The sequence below is a fragment of the Anser brachyrhynchus genome (assembly GCF_964034855.1).
Source record: "Anser brachyrhynchus genome assembly, chromosome: 2".
NCBI lineage: Eukaryota > Metazoa > Chordata > Aves > Anseriformes > Anatidae > Anser > Anser brachyrhynchus.
Genome location: NC_137695.1, coordinates 39,509,635 through 39,531,122, shown reverse-complemented (window position 1 = coordinate 39,531,122; position 21,488 = coordinate 39,509,635). Strand labels below are relative to the sequence as shown.

Here is a 21,488-nt window from a genome sequence, read left to right as displayed (position 1 = left end):
CTGTAGTCAGAAGAACAAGAATCTGGTATAGTCTTATGGATACTGGGAGAAAGACACCATAGAAAACCTTGCTGTAAAATGGAACTGGATTGATGGTCATATTGTTCTATTTTTACTATCACAGGTAGCAATCTCAGCTTCTATTTTTCCTCTCTCCCCCAGTCCTTAGCAAAATACTAATTACTGATGTAATAGCACCAAAAAACCAGTGCGCTATAACTCAAAGTATTTATTTCACTTTTAGGGAATGTACATGCAGTTTTATGTAAAAATGGCAAGAGTTATTGCCTCTCAGAAGAGCACAGCACGTCTAATGTATGTGAGAGAAAACGCATACTTCAGAACGGTGGAAACATCAGCACTAATGAACCAGATGGATTAGTAGAGGGTCACCTCAGAACTACAAGGGGTCTTGGACATCATGGAGATCCAGTACTGAAAAAATCTGTTATACCTGTACCTCATAGCATCTCTGTCCCTATTGATAATTCTTGCCAATTTCTTGTTTTAGCTTCTAATGGGCTTTGGGAGGTTTTGGATTATAATCAAGTATGTGCATTAACACTAACAACATTCACTCATTATTTGAGAATGTATGAATATGTTCACCGAAACGGGGCCTCTCTGTATAAGTGTCAGTATTTGATGACCCTCTCTGAGGAGGACTTAAATGGTTCAGAGGCCACTAATGGTCTGCAAGATGGAACAGAGACGCTGTACTCCAATCAAGACATTTTTCTCAGCAGGTCAAAAGGCAACTTCACACAAAGCAAGCCAAGATGTTCTAGGAGTAACTATTTGCAAAGTGAAGGCAAAGTTCCTAAAGAAACCGATGACCACAAAAACCAAGCTGATCCAGAGCTGTCTCTCTCCAGTAATGATGAAATAGGTCCACAGAACAGAGGGACAAAACAGTCCGATATTAGCGCACAAGGTGACCCTGAAGAACTGACACAGTCAGAGGACAGAAAAATTTGTCTATGTAACAGTTTTCAACCACATTCACATACTACAGCTCAAGAAGAAACAGACACTGACACTTTCTGTGCAACCAATCCAAGTCACATCCATAAACAGCTGCAAAAGAATGCACTTACAATAGGATCTACAAACATGAAACAGCCTCAGAAAGATACAGAAACATACGTATCTAATTATGACTCAGACCCACACCTGGCAGAAAAAATGGACTGCAAGATACTCTGTGACAAACCTGCAAGTTACACTAGCCAGCAACTGTTAAAGACCGCATTGCCAGTGGATTGTAAAGCACCAACAGATTTTGAACAAGACACAAAAATGTATCTGTCTGACTGTGAATCACAAGCTGCAGGAAGAGGCTGGGTCACCTCTGAGAGGCTCTATGAGAAAGCAGCAAGCTACATCGGTGAACAACTGGTAAAGACTGCATTAGCTGCAGGTTCAAGAGATAACATTACTATTCTGATTGTACTTCTAAATGGATGTGATAAGATACCTACCTACCTCAACATTTGAAGATTTATCATATGGTAAGTGGAGTTCCACAGTACATACAGCACAAGCTTACATTTAGCTGAGCCATGAAGTTACACAAAGTCATCTTAACTGCTGACCAGGGGAGTTAATCATACATCTTCTCTCAAACTGTACAAATGCAATAAAAGCTTCTGAAATTCACAGTAAAAAAGAGTAATCACAAATCTTTTTTTTTTTTTTAACCACTTTATTCAAACCTGAGCACCTCAATATAAAACTAAACACTGGTGAACTGTCATTTTCCTTGCTAAACCCAGATTACTGCAAATTTAAAATCTGCACAAGTTTCTGCTATCAGTTCAACATTTAAATAGACTAATTCATCTCTTCTGACACACTTGGTAGATTTCATATAATGAAAATAACTAAAAGAATTAGTGCAATATACTGGACAGATCAAAATAAAATGTACTTTGGAAAACAAAGTTGCAAAGTTCATTACTGACAGAGAGCAGTACTTATGTTACAGATACAGGAGCATCATTTATTACTGTTCTAGCCGTAAAGGAAGAACTTAGAACCCCCTTTGATTAGAGAGGAAAAAAAGTTAGCTTTAAGTAACTGTACATTCTGTATACCTTTAAGCAACTCTTAAATATTACAGAAAGTATTAAACAAATGTAGACTACAATGCAGAGTACCTATTTACAGTACATTAATATCCAAATTCAAAATCAAGTTGGATGTCCATAATTGTTAGTGCACTATTTTTTTCCTTAGGGGAAAAACAAACTGTAATGGCCAGCAATGATCAAAAACAAGAAAGAAGTCACAGACACCAAGTTTGTTGTGGTTTTACTTGAAGAGCTCTTTACAGTTTGCAAAGGAAAAAAAATCCTATGTTGTGAAGTTGAATTTACTGGCGTGTACCTTCTGAACAGATTAGAAATGAAGTTAAACTTGATTTATCACTATCCTCTTCAGACAACTGGTTTGATATAATTTACAGTGTACCAACTAAAACTCCACTTTCCTGCAAGCATAGGGTTCTTAAAATTGTTAATGCAAGTATTTGTAATTAAATTATTAAACTATGGAATGTATAACTAAACAGTAGATACCTGCAGAAACAACTGGTTGCATCAATACTGTGAATAAGTTTAATTTTTAGATCCTGTTTCTAAAACTGTTTTAAAGCACAATTGAGAATTATGAAAAGTTCAAATTCTATTCATTTTAACAGTAATCAGTATTGAAGCTACAGGAACTGGCCAATTAGGTCCATCGAAAGTAGTTCTTCTATATCCCTAATGGTGAGTGATTTTTAAAACCATTCAACTGAAGGAAGTTTATTCCGCTTCCATCACTCCTCTACTGCTGAAACATTACAGACAGTGGTGGATACATGCATGTTAAAATTTTAGGTCAAAAGAAAATTCTGTATCATAAACTTGACTATTATTGTAAGTCTCTTCACTGTTTGGAAGCTGTATTGGGCCAGGTTAAGCACTCCAATTCCATGGTTATTAACAGTTAGGAAGCAGAAGAATATTCAGAACAGTTTAAAGCAATTGATGTTTTAGTTACTACAACATTGACTCTTGGGTTGTTGTGTGGGTTCAGTAAGGTCTACTCCTCTTCCTCTGGCAGAGTTGGCTCCTGTACTCTGTGGTTCATTCTTTGGCAATTTTTTTGCTATAAAATCAACAAGAAATAATAGGTAAAGCTGAGATTGTTCTGATGTTAAATCATTTGAGTACACGAATAGTCAGCACTTTATTACTCTATAAGCATGTCAATATAATCACTATAAAATCTGATTTGATTCAGCGTTTTGGTAATAAAAGAAGTTAAGACACTTAACTTCTTAATGATTAACTACCTTATCTGATATTTAGAAGTGAAACACTTTAGTACCTTGAGCAGTAAAAAATATTTGCCCAGGTATGCTATGCCAGTAAACGATGGCTCTTGCTTTAAGATCAGGATGTTAGGGCTGAAAGATACAGGAAGACTGAGAAGGGATAAAACAGACAGAAATTGGTCAACCTACTGCCCAGCTAACTAGACAGAGTAAGTATTGCTTACAACATAAGTAGTCCTCAGCACTAAACCAAGTTGTGTTCCCCCTTCCCCTGACCCACCCCCCCCAAGCTGTACCCTATCTTCTGTTCTTAGGAGTCAGTTGACTGTGCCAACTTCTTTTCTGTCCTTGTAGCTCAAGTGCACCTTCCCAGTCAGTCATGAAAAATATTGCTGACAAGCGCTACCCTTATAAGCAGCAGGTCTTTCTAGCAATTTCTGACAGAAAGGTAAGTTCTACTTAAGAGGACTTAAATGGGGCTGTTTTGCCCATGTTATCAGGACCCAATCACCATCCCTGTTCTACAATTTGGCTGCGGCCAGCTTTTCAAAGAACAACTTTTTCCTAAAAGGAATGAAATACAACTATAAGAACAGGCAGCAGTAAGAAAATTAGCACATCAAATGAGATAAACTCAGTTAACAGAACCCAAGAGTTCATGTGACGTTAAGCTGCAGAAACAGTATGCAGACATGGCATCAGTAGAAAAATGCCTTCACAACACTGCAGCATTAGATTCTAGCTTCCAGATTCAATTATCATTGTCTCATAAGAGGTATGTTATTCTAAGTTCCACACCTTCCCAAGGCAGTATGCAACCTGCTGCAAAAAATGTAACATTAAGAGGTACATTTATGTATTTGCTCTCACATTCTTATACTAATTTGATAAACAAATCCTAGGTACATTTTATGATTAAGACAAAGTATTTGAAACTTTCAGTGGTTAAGTATACCATGAGAAAGGCATATTTGGCTTTCTTTTTTGTCTGTAATAGCAACTAAGACAGTTATACGAAACTTGCTAACAGAATTAAAATTAATGTAACCTTGCTTAGCTATTACAAGTTAATCCAAACGTTTAGGTGCTTGACAGAAGACCTGCGAACGTGCTTCAAGTAAATTTTTCTGACTTATCAGCATCATGAAGGAGCTGAAGTGGACTAAGGAAACTTCAGTAACACAAAGAAAAATGATTTACATGGAAGACTGAAGGAGCTTGTGATGATATGAATCTCAAGAAAACAATTCCCTTAAATTCTCAGTGTGTTCATAAACTCACCAATTGCCATAAATATTTCATTTACGTTCATAGATGTTTTGGCAGATGTCTCCATGAACAATAAACTGTTGTCATCTGCGTAAGCCTGTGCTTCCTGAAAGATAAAATAAGAATCATAGAATTATTAAGTTTGGAAAAGACCTCCAAGATCCTGATCCAACTGTCCCCCTGCCACCAATATTACCCACTAAACCATGTTCCTTTCTTTGAACACGCCAAGGGACGGTGACACCACCACCTCCCTGGGAAGCCTGTTCCAATGCCTAACCTCTCTCTCTGAGAAGAAATTTATCTTAATTTCCAGCCTTCACATCCCTCCTCCCCCAGTGCAGCTTAAGTACATTCCCTCTTGTCCTATCACTAGTTATTTTCGAGAAAAGGCTGACCTCCAGCTCACCACAACTTCCTTATCGGTGGATGTAGAAAGAATGCATAAGAATGCATTAGTTAATTAAAAAAATGAAACTCAGTTACTACACACTGTACTGTTACTTCTAATAAGGGACAATTTCTATTCCGTTTTGAAAGGTTTGTTGAAAAACTCATGACAATTTATTCGTTAGCTACGAAGAAGTTACGACTCCATCAAACAATTAAGCATTCAGAAATGCAATCTTAAAAAACCCTACTTGTCTTAAAAATATCCCAGACTAAACCTACCGCAAAACATAATAATGGAAGTATTTATTTAAAGTATTTATTTAAAGTAAAGTATTTATTAAAAAGACAGCTCTGATTCAAGACACTAGCTTGAAGACAGTGATAGCAAGAATGAATACGCTCTAGGAAGGGCCATCAAATGTCAAGAAGTCTATTATCACCCCTAGAAAGAACGCAGTTTCTGAAGCACCTGGAATCTTTCAGCCAAGGCAGATTGATCAGAACAGTTTCATTAACCTGACAGAAATTCACTATAATAAAACAAGTTAGGAATGTCAAGTGTCTTGCCATGTTATCTCTTTCTCTAGTCTGATTTTCATCTACTCACTCTGTATTTCAGTTCCCTATTTTTGCCACTTCCTGTTAGCCAGTTCAACTATGAATCCCTAGTGTCTTATGATTATGTAATTGCCTTTGAATTCATCAGGAAATCTGTAAAAAGCCAAACTAGAATACCTATGAAGAAAAAAGAAAAAAAAATCTGCAGGCTTCTATATTCAATTAAGTAACATCTGCTAAGACCCACGTAGCTGTATCTGAAGTAACACATTGACCAATACCTAGAAATCTGCATTGTGTCGTACAGTGAGAAAATGTTATCAAGCCCATGAGAAGACGATGAATCCATGTTAACAAAAAAACTAACATTCGAAAAACATTAAGAATGCAACTTTAAGAATAAAAAACAGTAAAGGTAGTTCTATGTTGGTAACTAAATTTGATTACTTTTTTGGACTGTACACATATATGATTTGTTACATACCACAATTTTTCACCAAATTTTTCCATGATTTAGTTTTATGGTACAATTGACATGGAAGTATAAAATTAGAAAAATCTAGATGTTAAACTCTGGCCAAAAACCACCTAAAATTGCTGCTAATGTTTGTTAATAATAATTCTAAAGTTATGAAAGGATTCATTACTGTACACAGCAGTATCTCACACAATGACACCAAATAAGGATTAAAACAGTAAGAGAATTAACGAATAATAAATATGATCTTAAGAAAATTGATTCAAAAAAAAAAATGATTCAAAGAAAATTGATTCAAATTCAATCAGTCATGAATAAACCAGAACATCTCTAGTGAGTTTTTATTTGCTCTGCAAGCCGTTTTCTGATGACTTGGTTAAACTTTTTAGAAAACAAATATGGAAGAGAGCGCACAGGTATATCAGCTATAACAAAAAAGAATACCATGAAAAGCACAATTAGAAGTTGAAACACTGCTTCAACAATATGCCCTAAACAAGTTAAGTGTGTCAATCACCTTTGTATCATACAATAATCAAAATTCCCCTGCTGACAAGGCAGAGAGAATTGGTTTGCATATAGAGTTTGTTCCTAAACTATCTCATCCATTGACACTCTAGTTACTGGTAATTTTGGATAGAAGGCAGGAGAATAGAAATTCAACTAGCCTTTAAAGATACACAGATAAATTAGTTATTCCTCAAAATCAAACTTTACTTATTCAAAAGAAGTCTATTGGTACATATCACTTGTACAGAAATAGACTTTTCAATAGCATGTAGAATTCAATTAGTCTCAGCTGACGCTTATATTTAACAGCATGGCCTCTGTAACAACTAGCTAGCCTATGCAAATAAGCTCCTCAGTAGGCTTATTCACTTTCCACTCCAACAAAATGCTATTTCTATAAACAGAAGTTATGTACATACCTGAAAATCCACAGCTCTTTTGTTAGCTAGATCAGCTTTGTTTCCTGCTAAAGCTATTACAATGTTAGGACTTGCTTGTCGCTGAAGTTCCTTGACCCAATTTTTTGCTCTGGCAAAGGACTCCTGTAAATGATTGCAAAATGATGTAGCTTGAGTATTACCATCCTTTTGTACTCACCCATTATCCTAATCTGTTATCTCTACTTCCAGCGAAATGCCAATTGATGCAAGGCTGCTACCTTTGTCCAAATAGGCAAACTCCAATTTACCAACAGTCACATTTAAAAAAAAAAAAAAATACACTCCTAGCTTACTTCTCAAATATGCTTAGATGGGACAATGCTGAAAAAGTAAAGATAAGATTTATGTAGCCCAAGTAAGGAAAGAACTAGTTAAGCGAGAAAATAGGAATTTTAATTTCTCCTCTGAAAGATTCAAGTTTATGAATATATTTGAAGAGTCTCAAACATTTTCTAACTAATAAGAACTGGCTCCTACAATAACAGGATGCCAGGTTTTTGAGGGTTTCGTTTTTTTAAGTCTCATTTTACCAAAAGCAAATGAAGCATATCTGATTTAAGTTCAGATAAAAAGAAATCAAGTAATGTGAGGTTATGGTCTCAATGGTTTGTGTTGCCTTTCCAATCCTTACATATTACTTGCCAGAATAATATATTAAAACTTCTTTCACAAATTGTCACTAGCAGTGTGGTGAGGGTAACAGTTCGAGTCAGATGAAATGATGTAAAAGTGGGTTTGAAAAACCTCTGCAAGGTTTTTTTTTTTTTTTAATGTAAAAATGCTAGAAATGGTCTTTTGGCAAGAAAAATTTCCAGGCACAATTTAACATTACATGATCAACTGATACAGACAAGTCAGTTAAAAAAAACAAACAAGGAAAGAAACTCAAGAGCACTAAACTTCCAAATCCCTCTTGTACCTCTTTATATTGTACTTACCTCATTTGTAATGTCGTATACAACTATAGCTGCTTGTGCTCCTCTGTAGTACATGGGTGCTAAACTGTGATACCGCTCTTGCCCAGCTGTATCCCAAATTTCAAATTTTACCGTTGTATCATCAAGACACACAGTCTGTGTTAGAAAAGCAGCTACAAAAAAGATAGAGGTGCTGAAACCATAAATCTGCTTCTATCTACATGATCATATAAAATTATATTACTCACAGAGATACATCAGGCATGATTTCCTTGACAGTTCAAGCGTATTATTAAAATATAACAGGTCTGAAGCTGGTAGATTGGAACTGATCAACAGAGAACAGTTCCTTAATCAGCCAGCCTTTCTTCATATTAAAGACATAAGAAAGCAATAATTCGAAAGATTTTTTTTCTAATACTGAATATGAGTAACCACGACTTCTCTCATATCTTCTAGATCCACTTCATCTTGATACAACAGACAGCACTCCTTCATGATATACTCCAACAGCTCAGATATTTACAGTCTACACTCCATTTAGATTATTTGAATAGCATGTTAAAGCCTTGATTTGCAGCTCTGACAACTCCACCTTTGCTAATGATTGTGGAAACAAATCACTTCTGAGAAGTCCTTGTTCGTAAAGCAGCCATACAGGTGTATTTTTCACCAAGCCATCTCAAGAACTACTTTCAAAGCACAATTTTCACAGCCTTCAGTTTCAGGGAAACTTATATCCATTGCCACTACAGCTGAATATTTGCATACCTAAAACCTGGATCTGTCATTGCCCCTAAATAATGGTCTTCTATTTACAGAAAACAGTACGTAATGGATACCAAGTCTTCAAGCAGTTACTCCTAGCAGTATTTTCCATTCAGATTACAGTTACATATTACAAATACAAGGGTGAATACACACATGCTACAGAAACCACATTAACGAAATTAAGCTAGTATCTCAATGAAATGCTAAGGGAAGCCCCCTAGTTGGCAGAAGTGGGGGATTCATCACTAACCATACTCACAGAGTGCAGCCAGTTTAAACCAAATGCCTGAAGTGGCACGGACCAACAGATGTTAGCCTGTCCCAAGCACTCCAAGCCATTGTAGCCTATGAATCACTCCTGAACTGCTGTAACTTTTGACTCAACTTGTTACAATAAAACAAAAGCAAGTCACTCTTGCTTCACAAAGGACACTAACTACCATAGGAGAAGCTGACAAGTCAGTGGTCAGATGCTCCCGCTTCAGGGGCATTAGCATCCATTGGAGATGAGCAAGCTGGTTGGAGAAGGGAAAGGCTTTGATGTTCCGATGTTAAATCACTAAGTTTCTAAGGGCTAAATATCCAAGCACTGGTAAAACAGGCTCCTCTTGGTAGCTTCCCAAGCAGCCTAGAACCAGAAGACAGACCAAAAAACCACAACCAAAACACACTGCACCATACTAAGGGTTTCCTCCTCAACCAGCTGAATGTTATATTTCTCCAAGGCAGAGACAGGAATGCTAAATGAGTGAAATTTGACGTTCTTAGAGGTATTCTTTTCAACATAAGAACGTACTTACACTCCACAAATGAAGGGATGTATTCAGGAAGAGAATTAAAACACCGGTTTTATTCTGGGCCACCCTCTTGCTTTTGTTGAAAGGAAGCTTTCAACCACCACAAAAGTGTCAATTAATTTCAGCAAACAAGGTATCTTTCTTCTATATTGCAAGGCCATACTTATTTGATAATCAACTGTGTTAAGGATGATAGACTTTCAAGATAATTAACATCAATACTTTCGTCTTAAGCAGCTAACAGGCACCGCTACACTAGTCTGAAGCAGAGAAGTCCAGTTATCAAACACGACCACCATCTAACATGTCTGCCTTGAACTGCACTCCTTCAGAAGTTCTTACTCAGACTCTCAATGCACGTAAGCCTCCCTTTGTTAAAAGGCCCTTCTGTATACAAAGAAAACTGTGCCTAAAGCCAATACAGGCTACAGTTGCACAGCTTTCTCTATAGAAAACTTTCTGAACCCCAACATTGCTGCACTTAGTATCTCTCAACTGTATTTCAGCATTTCCTTGCTTCTGTTTCGTGCAGAAGAGGAATAAGTTAATATAGAAATTACACTAACGTGCACATATTTGAGCTTGGAGTTCAGTCTTGTTTAATCTTTGTATAGCTTTTAAACAGTGAAATAGAATTTGAGTTCCCTCTCATTCTACCAAGACACTAAAACAAGAGAAAACAAGAAGGAGGTTAAATGAATTAAACATTACTGGACTTTAACAATGAATTTCACTGAATATAGTGTGTTGTTTTTTTTTTCATTTTAAAAAAGCTGATACAATGAGTTAGCTTTTCAATATATCATTGGGAATGCTCTCTATACTACCACATAATATATGAAATAATACATAAATCTTTCACACTAACACCCATCCCCAAACCATTATAAAAAGTACAAAGACAAAATTGAGCATTAGTAAGACTGCTAAAGGAGAAAAAAGTGGTTCTCCATTTATGCTGACAGATATACAAAATAAATACATCTAACACCTAGAAACAGGGTAAAAAGGTGATGTAATGAAATTTAGCTTGTCTTCATTTTTGTAAGTTTTGTAGATTTTAACATTTTGACAACTGTTCATATGTAAAGACATGGATGACTGAAAGGGCTTGCCATAAATATTATAGTGAAACAACCTGATTCATGCAAGCAGCAACAGGAGCTACAGGACAATATTGACCAATCCATATCTTGTTTAATCTGTATGCCATTACGCCATTTTAAGAATATGTTTAAATTTATCAAAGGAAGCTCAGTAAGCACAAACAACTTCAATATACAAGTTAGCAGAAGAAAACAGGGAAAAAAATGAAAACGGCTCACAGTTAAAAAATCTTTTTTTTTTTTTTGACTTCTTACAGTCAGCACAAGGTTTTTTTCATGTCACAAAAATGTAAAAATAGCACATTAAATCCTGTGATTAATGACAAAGAAAGGTGTATGTAGACAGATAGCAAGTTCTCCCAATTCAAAAGCAAAGCCAGGCTGCATAAATACCACCAGAACCTTTAGAAAAAAATGCATACAGCACAATTAAAAGAGCCACACACAAACAAAATTCATCCTAAAGTCCACTTCTCAGAACTATGCAGTTCAAGCACACATTTACTTTCTCCACTTTGACATGCATGTTTCCTACAGCCTTGTGCCAACTACAGTTTTTATCTTGGTAAGTTACAGTTCTCAATAAAGAGGTGTAGGGCTCAGATTTGATCCTTCCTGTCAATGACCCATTCTTGAAGTGCCACTGCATTCAAGGTTGTCAATGCCAAGAACATAAATTCAATGTGAAATAAATAAAAAGGGTAAATTCTCACCTCCAATTGTACTTTCTTGAAACTCATGAAACTGTCCTTTTACAAAACGAAGCACCAAACTTGATTTACCAACTGCAGACTCTCCTAGAAGTACTAATTTGAATTGGCAAATTTTATTTCCAGCATTTGGCCCATTGGGTCTTGTTGCTCCTCGATTAGCCATGCCCAAACTAGAAAGAAGTCCTTTGTTTCAAGTTCTTAAAAGCAAGTCCAGGATTCAGATCTCAGTGGTGCTTCTGCTGGTAACAGCCTGGTTATGAAAAGACAGTGAGTGGTATTAACAAGCAAGGAAAATCTAATTCACCAAATGCACCAAGGATTACATATAACATTTTACTAATGCTAAGCAATACTCAGAAGTCAGTAACAGTAAAGAATGCAAAAAAAAAAAGAGGAGACTATGGAAATCCCAATCACTGCATCAAGTTCTCTGCAAGTACATTTTATCAATTCATATTTATAATTTATAACAAATGCAATTTCCTTAGATAATGCTTTGTACATCAAGATCTGTACTTTTTAATACCTTTCCTAGTTAAAAATATACTTTTAGAAGTAAAACCATAACGCTTTGCACATGCAGAAAAATTTAGTCTTTTGACCACTAAGAAATCCAGATTACTTTGTGCAAGCCAGAGACGCATCAAATGGTAATAAACTGAAATTTCCAGAACTGATTTCTACATCCTAGCCAATTGATACGTACAAGAGATCTTTGTTAAGAACATGTGTTAACAGTGTATTCCTTAGTATATCTGCTCTTCTTGTAAACTTCTTCAAAAAAAAATCACAGTATTTATTCACATGGACAAAGAAGCCTTTAGTCTCTGCTGTTCTCACTTCCAAGCCAAAGACATATGCTTTTACACACTTAATAGTGGAGATTAGATCTTTTCACATGTAGACGCTAACGTAATGAAAGACTGGAATAATATTTTCTATTTTCTATTTCCTTTCTTCTCACTTCCCAAAACAAAATTCCAAGCAAGCCTGCAGGAAGAATACCCAAGTGATGGTTACTCAACTCTCAGGAAAAAAAAAGCTTATTCATTTATTAAAAAACCCTTGGACTACAACTTTGTCCTACTGTAGATGGTTACATATTTGAATTAGATACACATGTTGAAGATACAGCTTTTCTAGCGTCTAGGATACAAGCAAGTTAGTTTGGAGCATATTCTCCCAGTGCAGAGAATGGTTTTAATATTGCAAAATGAAGCAAATTTACTACCTTCAAAAAAGTCTTGCTCTTTCTTTGCTATGGTAAAGCTACTACATTTTGAACCAAGTAGTAGCCTTAATGATTAGCTATCTTCCCATTTCAAAACATCAAGGACAGCTAAAATAATTCTGTATCAGGCAGCTGAGGATTCCAGTTTGCTATACACCTACCTCAGACAATAAGCCTTCATTTTCCTTCCTAATTCTCCTTCTGCAAACTCAGGACAAGTTCTGAAGAATAGACTGCTTCACAGCTCTAGCAGAACCCCATCCTCCACTAAATACTCCCTTACACCCAAGTTTCACAAGCATTATGTAAGAAATCAAAGCATAATTTCTGCACTAACATAACATTTAAAATGAAATGATATTTTGTTTATCACTGTAAACAGAACTTGAATATAGGTCCTAAAACAAAATATTTTTCAACATCTTTAAGATGCATCTGTTTGGTCACGTTGTTCCTTTTCCCATACCTCGAAATAATTTAACTTCTTCCAGGTAGGATATTCCAATTTTGTATTCATCCCTGTCTGCCTTGAGTTTGTGAACTGTTTGACAGTTATGATATCCTTAAATCAACAGGTTTTTATTTTGGTTGCACAACTTAACTATCTACTTTTAGATATACATTTTCTCAAACACACAGAAGAAGTGTGCCACATTGAAAAATTTTATAGTAAGCAAAAAACCCCCTGCATATTCCACCATCATCACTATTAACCTCTATAATTACACATTAAAATTGTCACTAAATTAGTATTGGTTTAATATTTTAGAATACAGGAATGGATCTAGTTATTTGCAAAACAATATCAGGCCTTTCATCCTTATAGCATTAAAAAAAATCATGCACAGCTGGTGTGTTGGTTCTCAGGCAAGATTTTTTTTCCAAGTTGTGGAGCAACTTGGATAAAAGTGGATCAGTAACAAGGAGTTAACCTCTCCTAAATTACGTACAACAGGAAGCAGCAAGGCATGGCCAACAAATAGGTAGCCCAGAATCCTGTTAGTGATTTGTTTATCCTTTCCTTTGGAAAAGTAATGAAGACAATTAAGTTTTTTTCTGTTTTAAAATGAAACAACTGTTCGCACTGTAGCATTCTAGTATGTTTAGGTAACCATAAAATAATTTTAAACCTTTAATCTTAATTCATGTTTTCTAGACTCTGGAGCATTGAATAAGACATAAGGGATAAATCCAGTGACCGACTGAGTTACTCTTTGGAGCGAGTGATTTCTAGATGACATACAGTGAGGAAATCAACCTACCACACTGGTTACTCTCTCTGATGACTTTTTTGCTTGTTGCCTTGCACATTAGGAAGAAAAGGAGACATGACAAAACAGGCAAGACTGATTTAACTCACATTTATTTCAACTGGTCCCTTAAAGCCCTTAGTTACTCCGACTATGTATCTTACACTTACAAAGCAGTTTTTACTACCCCTTGCAAAACTCTGTCAGGACCTAGAGATGAAACAAGTTGTCAAGACAAATACTGAATTTTTATGGATGTTCAACCAGAAATCTTCAAAGTTCACACACCCCTCCCCCCTTTACCAGAAATCATTCTGGACACTCAGGTATTGTGCAAAAATATCCACTTGTCAAGCTGACAGACATCACACTACTTCCAAGGCCATTGAGTCCTGAAAACATACTGCAAACGTTCTTCATTCAATAGGTGCATCAATATGTCTAGTAAATTAACAATAAAACCCACCTACCACAGTTGTACCATGCAGTTTTTAACAGCTCAGGATAAAAAAAAAAAAGACTGAAAATCAGACAGAGCATACCCAACTGACTTCAATATATAAAAGTCACTATCTTCTATAGGAGTGCATGAAGTCATCACCTTTTAAAAAGTTTCAAATTATATTGAAACTGTTCAGTAAATTCAAAATCATCATACAAACATGAAAAATGAGGAATACTTTCTTAATCTGAAGAGACATGGCACAGGTGCGACATAGCCATTACAGAATGATATTGACCTTTCTTTTTAGACTGGTGTGCTGAATGTACTAGGAAATAGGATGTAAAAGTAGACTTCAATAGTACAGACCCCACGTATGCTCCAAGCCTCAGACCACACTTATTTTCCAGTTCTTTAAGTCATCTGTAAAATACTGGCTTTAGGAGGCATAAGAAAGCACCACGCAGAAGACAGGAATGCTACTTTCAGTACCCTACAAACACAAACTACAAATTTAATTATTTTTTGACAAATTGCTTTCAAGGCAACTCTGAACACTTCCTTCAAGAGCTCAACAGCTGCACCTATTTCTTACTCTTAGCTTCAGTCAAAGTCTCCAGGAAAAGATCCACCAAACTGCCCCCATCCAACCCTGCCCCTGCCAGTTTTGTGTACTGAGTAAATTTTGTAATCAACTGATGTGTTTGGAATATCTGAAGAAAGAAAACCATACGACATTTTCATTCGTCTACACAAGAAGTATACAACAGTTTGACTTAAACCGGTACATCTGGATGTAAGGAAGTTACTTTTATGTAAGAATCTGCTGAGGAAAATACTATGAAAGTTTTTAAATGTACGTCCTCATATGAATAGAAATGGAACAGATTGTTTTACTTGTATGGAGTTTAATGCGAGAACTCCATCATATACTAGTAGGCAAGGACCATTTTGCAGTCATGGGTACTACAAATATATAGCTCCTTCTGGTGAGTAGGAACTTCCGCTCTTCTCCTGAATATCCCCCACTGGGATAGCATCTCCATGATGAAATGCCAAAATAACAAAGTTTACAGCATATGATTAGGAACATACTTCTGTTACCAAGTACTCCTACCAAGCAATTTACCAGATGCTGTGTGCTCTCATCCTTTTAGAAGAGAAATTTCTATTCTGCTAGGTAATCCTTCCTTGTTAATGATTTTTATTTATTGTAGAGAGAGAAGGATCGTAATTATATTCATAGAACATCCCATAAAATTTCTTACATTTGAGTCTGTGAGTAGAATTCCATCAGTCCTAGCCAATACCTACAAACTCACAACTTAATGGAATAATTCACAGCCATTTAAGCATTCAGATCAGTGCCTATTGTAAACAACAAGAAAGCTAATAGAGAAGTATCAAAACAACACTTGTGTCAAAAGCCAACCTACTAAAGGGATTAAGACAGCTAACACTGTTCCTACAATGAATGCAATTAAGTGCATAATCAAACACAAAGACCACCAGAAAAAAATCATGATAGATTTAAAACTGAAACATTCAACCACTTGAAAAGACTTCATATTTCAGAGCAAATAACAATGTTTCTTATCATGAGCACAAGTAATATTGTAGTAATTTCTAATTCATGAACAGAAAAAGATCATGTAACAGGGAGGTGGCAACCATTGAATAATTTCTTTACACTAACTACCTTCACTGTTTTAAAAAGAAGTATCTAAATAAAATTATTTATTAAACACTCACACTAATGAAATTTGCTGTTATTCCCTTCCAGGGTTGACAAAATTAATGTGGCATCTTACTGCACCATTCAAGATAGCTGTACATATCACTATCTAAACATTTGTTGTATTTAAAACAGTTTATATTGAAACGTAATGAGATAGTAAATTACAGAACTGAATCAACGCAGTCACTGCAAGAAATTCATAGCTTTCCAATTAAATGTAATAGCCATCTCATCAGCTCATATGAATGAAGTACAGTACTAATTGCTTTGTGATAAACTGGTTTATTATACAGGAAACAGAAGCAATGATGACTGTCCTATCATTGTTCCTAGCCACCTTACCTCAGCTAATATCTACTTTTTACTGACATTTCTTACTACAAGATAAAAATACCACCTAGGCAGGCCATCTATCCTGCCTGCAACACTGAGAAATCACCACCAAATTGGAAAAAAAATAATGAAGATATCATGCTTTTTATTCGGTCTTAATAATATGTGGAAAGAGCTCTGTAATTTCAGTTTAGTTAGCAAGTCAGTCTGTCTTCCATCCCCAGGCTATGAAAGAAACAAAGGTAGGAAAAAATCCATGGAAAATGTTGAGAGAATAGTGGCCTTTTATGGGCCTATTGTTTGAAACAACATTTTGATAACCCTTAAACAATTCAGCTCTCCTTGAAAACGCATAAGGACAGAGGTGTGTTCCTGCAGGATGCCTTCACCTGTAGTTCCAGCTAAGCCTTAGGCAGAGCACACGCCGTACAGCGGGCCCGCCGGTGTCCCCTGGATGGGGACGTGCTATCTTTTCCTTCCCATCTTACTCATCGCCCCCTTCTCCAGCCACAAGCGAAAGGGAAAGCGAGGGCCCCATCACCCCACCTCCCCCTGCACACCGCAAAAGGGACTCGCGGGACGCGACCCTGCCTTGGCAGGCAGCCCGGCCGGCGACAACCCGCAGCCGAGGTGCCCCCTCCCCGCCCCTCGGGGCCCTGCCGCCGCCTCCCCTCCCCCGCGGCTCCCTTCCAGGCACGGGGATAAGGGGAAGTGGGAGAACCGGGGGCGCCATTTTGAGACAGCGAGAAGCGAGAGCGGCCTCCGCTGCCCGCAGGCCCGGCTCAGCGGCCCAGCCGCCCCGCGGCTCCTCACGGCGGCAGGGGGGCGCCCTCCGAGCCCAGCCCAGCCCAGCCCGGCCCCTCCTCAGCCGCCGCCGCCTCCCCGCCTCACCCGGCCACGCACGGCGCCTGTCTGCCCGTCCCTCTGTCTGTCTGTCTGTCCGGCCGGCTGGGCTGAAGGAGGAGGAGGAGGGTGCGAGGAGGGCAGGGGGAGGCGGCCCCGCGGTGGGGGCGAGGGGCGGGGGCGCAGCCGGGCCTCACCCAGAGCCCGCCGCCGACTGCCGCCGCCTCCTGCGCCCCGACCCAAACACCCGCACGCACGCACACGCACACGTATTTCCGCCGCCGCCTTCACGTCACGGCCCGCACGCCGCGTGCGCTTCCGGCTCGCGGCGCGTCCCGTGGCCCCGCCCTCCCTGCCTGTCTCCCCTCCCCCCCCCCCCCCTCCATTTTCTCTCCCCCTCCCCGCTGAGGAGGTGGGCACCCGTCGGTCCTGCCTGCTCTCCAGCGGCTACCCAGGGCATGCCTAATCCCAACAGGGAATTTAGCTCCTCTAAATAGAGCCCTCGCCGATAAAGTTCACAGATAGGCTCAATATCGAGTGCTAAAGCTGAAGCGAGCATGGTGCCGATGCAGACAAGTCTCCCCTGCTAGTAGTACACGCACACGTTGGGTGATGTTGGGTGACGCACCCTGCTCAACACAGCGTTGGGCACGCATCATCCATGTTCCGCGCTACTGGGGCGTTGTGTGGCGCCTCGGCAGTCCTGCGTGCCTTTTCGGTGTCTAGCTCAGGAGGAATGTTGAAAGGTTAGAAGGTGATTCAGGGAAGGCCTGTAGGGATGGCGAAAATGGCTGGAAAACTTGCCTCACAGTGGAAGAGGCGAAGACCTGCTGACCTTGTCAGAGAGAAGGGTATGCATGGTGTGGTGCCACGCATGGGACTTCTGTGTTAGAAGCAAAACAGCAGCAATAAAACAACAACTTCAATCAAGTACATTTAATACACATTTAGTACATTTAATAAAGGCCAACTGTGAGATCTTGAAGGAAATCTAAAGAAAAATGTATAAGAAATTTAATAAGTTTATCAAAAATTGTACCAATGATTAAGTATCATTAAATGAAAGTTGTCTAGATAATCCATCACTGGAATATTGAATCAAAATTTGATACTATTGTCCTCTTAAAATATACTTTAGTTCAACCACGTGAGAAAAAGTTATTTCCATCCTAGGCAGACCCAGCATGCACATAAACAGTTTTGGATGAAAACAAAATATTACACAGTAAATCTTTAGAATGACATGAACTAAAATAGAATTTAGAGAGCAAATACTTATGTGGCTGCAGGTGCCTGCTGGATAACCCTATGACTGTAACACAGAGCTACAGTCTCTCCTCCTCTGTGAAACTCCAAATCATTCACAGCTGGTTGAAACTGACAGCAGGAATTGCTGTCAGCCAGCTGGTCAGAAAACAGCAGAGATTCACTGTGAATGTATGAAATAGAGGCAGGAGAGCATGCAGCAGTAATTAAATGAGTAAGTTTCATTTACCATATTTCAGGCTCAGTGAGTCCATGAACGTTAGCAGTGAAGATGAGTTTCTTCTGTTGTAGTCTGTATTAATAGCCATGTAAAAAAAGGCCTGAAATCACCAGGACAGCCATTCCAGTGATCATGTCTTCATATTTTATGTCATCTGGGGTCATATGTCGTTGTTAAACTACCAAAGTGAAACTTTGCATTGGATGATGTTAAAAAAAATATTATGTTAGTAGGTCATGATTTCACCAGATGGGGTTCTGTATTTTTCAGCATTTCTCACAGAATTTCATATGTTCTGTTCAATCTCTTTGTATTTAAATTTAAATATAGATGTGTAATAATAAATGAAGTTGTCTTTAGAAGATGTGCAGAATCTCTTTATTCTGTTTGAATTTTCTTATTGGTTTCACTTCTCCATTTTTTTCCCCCTCATGCATCCATCCATTCCAATATCCTCCTTTCTGTCTTTCCTCTATCACTATTTGTGTGCATTTTCTTTAATCATATCATCCATTGGTTTGGTCATATCATAGCATATAGAATGTATGCAGCACACAAAAAGCCATAATTTTCTATTTGTAAATGAGTTGAATAAAAACAAACAAACTGAAAGTAACCACAAACAACAGCAAAGGATATCACCACAGTTAGTGTCCATCAAGAGTTTCACAAAATTTAAAGCATTTTACATCAAGTTCTCTGATCTTAAGAGACTTCAAAGAATTTACGAACTTAGAGAGTACTGTGATGGCCATCTACATCAGGACCACAGAATGAGAACTGTGTTGCAGAACGTTGGCTCTTTCTGCTTCATAAAGAAAAATACACATTTTATGTGGTTTCCATTCCTTAGTTTCAGCCAGTGCAAGATGGCACTGTACTGTGGGTATAGGATGTCAGAAAATAGTGGTAACATTCAGATGACAAACACTATTTATCAAGAAGTACTTCTATAGAAAGGAATATTTTTCAACTTTCTTTCAAAACAGTTCTCTGGAGATCAGATTTTTTTTTAACACAGGAGATGGCATCTTCACACTGAAGCTAATTTGACTCAAGAAAGATTTAATCTTTTTTTTTTTTCCTAAAATGGAGTATAATTTTTTTGTTAATTTGTTAGCTTGTCTTTAAAAATTATAGATCTTTCCTACCCTGCAAGTGTTCTTCCTACACACCAATTAACTTTCAATCTATGAAAGAACGAATATGACACTGATTCCTAAAATAAGCAGAATTATAGGCAGAAGGGGCACCCTTTTTATTGGATACATATGCATAAATTTTTGAGTTCACAGTTTGTATCTGCATAATGAACTTAAGAAAATACAGGTTAAAAAAAAAAACACACTTTTAAGAACATCTTTCTCCTATTGTGTATCTACTCATAATTCTCAGCATATTATGCTGAGAATGCACTCAATCTGGCTTCTACCTGGATGAATCTTGAATTAATTTCATATGAAGGCAAACTGTCTCCATATTCATCTAGAACTATTTTGGTTTCATTTCTGTTACCTCAAGGTTCACATTTTAAGGAATATATATACGTGTTTCCTAACAGGGAATTAAAATATCTATGCACTTATTTCAACTTAATAGTGAAGATTTTTTTCTTTTAGTTGTAGGAGGTGAAAGGGATGTACTCATCTCTACCTTTTCAGAAGTGAGTTTTCTATAGCATAGACTCTGCTATAATAATTTACGATAGAAGCAGCTCCTGCAGATAAAAATGTTTTCCTGCTTTCTTTGGCAACTGGTTGTATCTCTATGGAAAACAGCCAGTGAGGCATCATCGTCTTCCACAAATTGGCTAGCAAGTGAGCGCATTTTTAAGATCAGGTAAGATAGCTCAGCGAAGCATGTATATTGCTAGTAGGTTTCAAATTGATTCATAGGAATCCTCATCTCTGTTGAAAAACACAGGGGAACAAAACAGAAAAAGCTTGACTTGTTACTGCAGTAAGTATTGCTTTCACATTGCCAGGTGCTGTTTTTCTGACTTTGATACAACCCACTCCAGCAGGGCTGAGTGGATTCTTTCAATTAGCAAGTGCGGCCACCTACTGGGGAAAAACACTAAAATAAAGTCACAAATAACAATGTACAAAGTGGTATACCTTGAGTACTGGCAAATGGCTAGGTAGAAATTCAACAAACAAGACAATAAAAGTTCAAGTCCTGGCTTCAGCTTTATCTTATTCCCTCCCCTTGCCGCCATATAATTTTTGTGATATTACACTGCTCTTCCTCAGAAGAAATAGCTTTTCCTCTGCTGGCAGCTTTACCTGTGCCAAATTATTCCTTTCAATCATATCAAATTTGTCCCTGATTTCTAACACCTGCAGTTTTGTTCAACTAACAATTTAGCCTTTACAAGACAGATTAGTACCTGACAGAATAACAGGTCACAAGCAAAGACATAACCAATCACTTTCTTTCACTTAATGAATTACAAATAATTACTATATTACTTGGCAGGAGCACTCTAAACTTAAAGGTAGCAACAAAAATGATTGAAGGAAGTATAAATGAACCAAACATTTTAAAAATTTGCTGAAGCTTATTTCCCAATTGATTGTGTATATTCTATGTTAGTGGTTTCTATTAATGAAAAGGGGCACCAGCAATGGTTAGACCTAAATAAGAGCTGAAGATAACGTATGTTACCTGGAGAAGATAAAACAATTCTCACACGTGCAAGCCGATCACACCACAGGCATGTATTGCTGATGTCCCTGACCGTTAGAGCAGGTTGTCAAGTGTCCCTAAAGTCTGGCAGGCAGCTCACCAGAAAGCAGTCATCGCTGGCCTCCAATCTTGTGTTTGTAGGGCAGGTTCCAGGGAGTTCAGCAGTCATTGAGCCACCTTCGTGTAAAATCCTTATCAAACAA

At 37.7% G+C, this 21,488-nt stretch overlaps 2 protein-coding genes across 9 annotated transcripts in view; one reads left to right on the top strand and one right to left on the bottom strand.

Annotated features, from left to right (window-relative positions):
* Nucleotides 1-17,152, top strand: part of PP2D1 (protein phosphatase 2C like domain containing 1) — a 28,941-nt gene extending 11,789 nt beyond the window's left edge. For 6 of the 7 annotated variants that reach the window (XM_080579711.1, XM_080579708.1, XM_080579710.1 and 3 more), the window contains one exon: nt 245-2,974. In XM_080579711.1, the coding sequence (XP_080435837.1) occupies nt 245-1,497 (1,253 nt within the window). In that variant the 3' untranslated portion in view covers nt 1,498-2,974. Of the gene's footprint in view, nt 1-244; nt 2,975-13,661 lie in introns of those variants that run through there. The other variant, XM_080579713.1, reaches the window with a different exon arrangement.
* RAB5A (RAB5A, member RAS oncogene family) lies at nt 1,685-21,426 on the bottom strand. 2 transcript variants are annotated; one of them, XM_080579742.1, is made up of 6 exons: nt 21,265-21,426; nt 11,275-11,524; nt 7,909-8,060; nt 6,950-7,072; nt 4,604-4,697; nt 1,685-3,153 (listed from the first exon to the last, which is right to left on the bottom strand). In XM_080579742.1, the coding sequence occupies exons 2-6, from the start codon at nt 11,435-11,437 to the stop codon at nt 3,038-3,040; spliced, it is 648 nt and encodes a 215-aa protein (XP_080435868.1). In that variant the 5' UTR covers nt 11,438-11,524; nt 21,265-21,426; the 3' UTR covers nt 1,685-3,037. The 2 variants fall into 2 exon arrangements, with proteins under 2 accessions (XP_080435868.1, XP_080435867.1); XM_080579741.1 differs by lacking the exon at nt 21,265-21,426 and adding an exon at nt 17,160-17,400.
* Between the last annotated feature and the right edge of the window lie 62 nt (nt 21,427-21,488).

Coding starts and splice junctions, on each gene's coding strand:
- RAB5A (XM_080579742.1), bottom strand. CDS start 11,437: ATGGCTAATCGAGGAGCAACAAGACCCAATGGGCCAAATGCTGGAAAT. Junction 8,061..11,274: donor TCAAGAAAGTACAATTGGAG/GTGAGAATTTAC, acceptor TCTTTTTTGTAG/CTGCTTTTCTAACACAGACT. Junction 7,073..7,908: donor TATACGACATTACAAATGAG/GTAAGTACAATA, acceptor AATCATTTACAG/GAGTCCTTTGCCAGAGCAAA.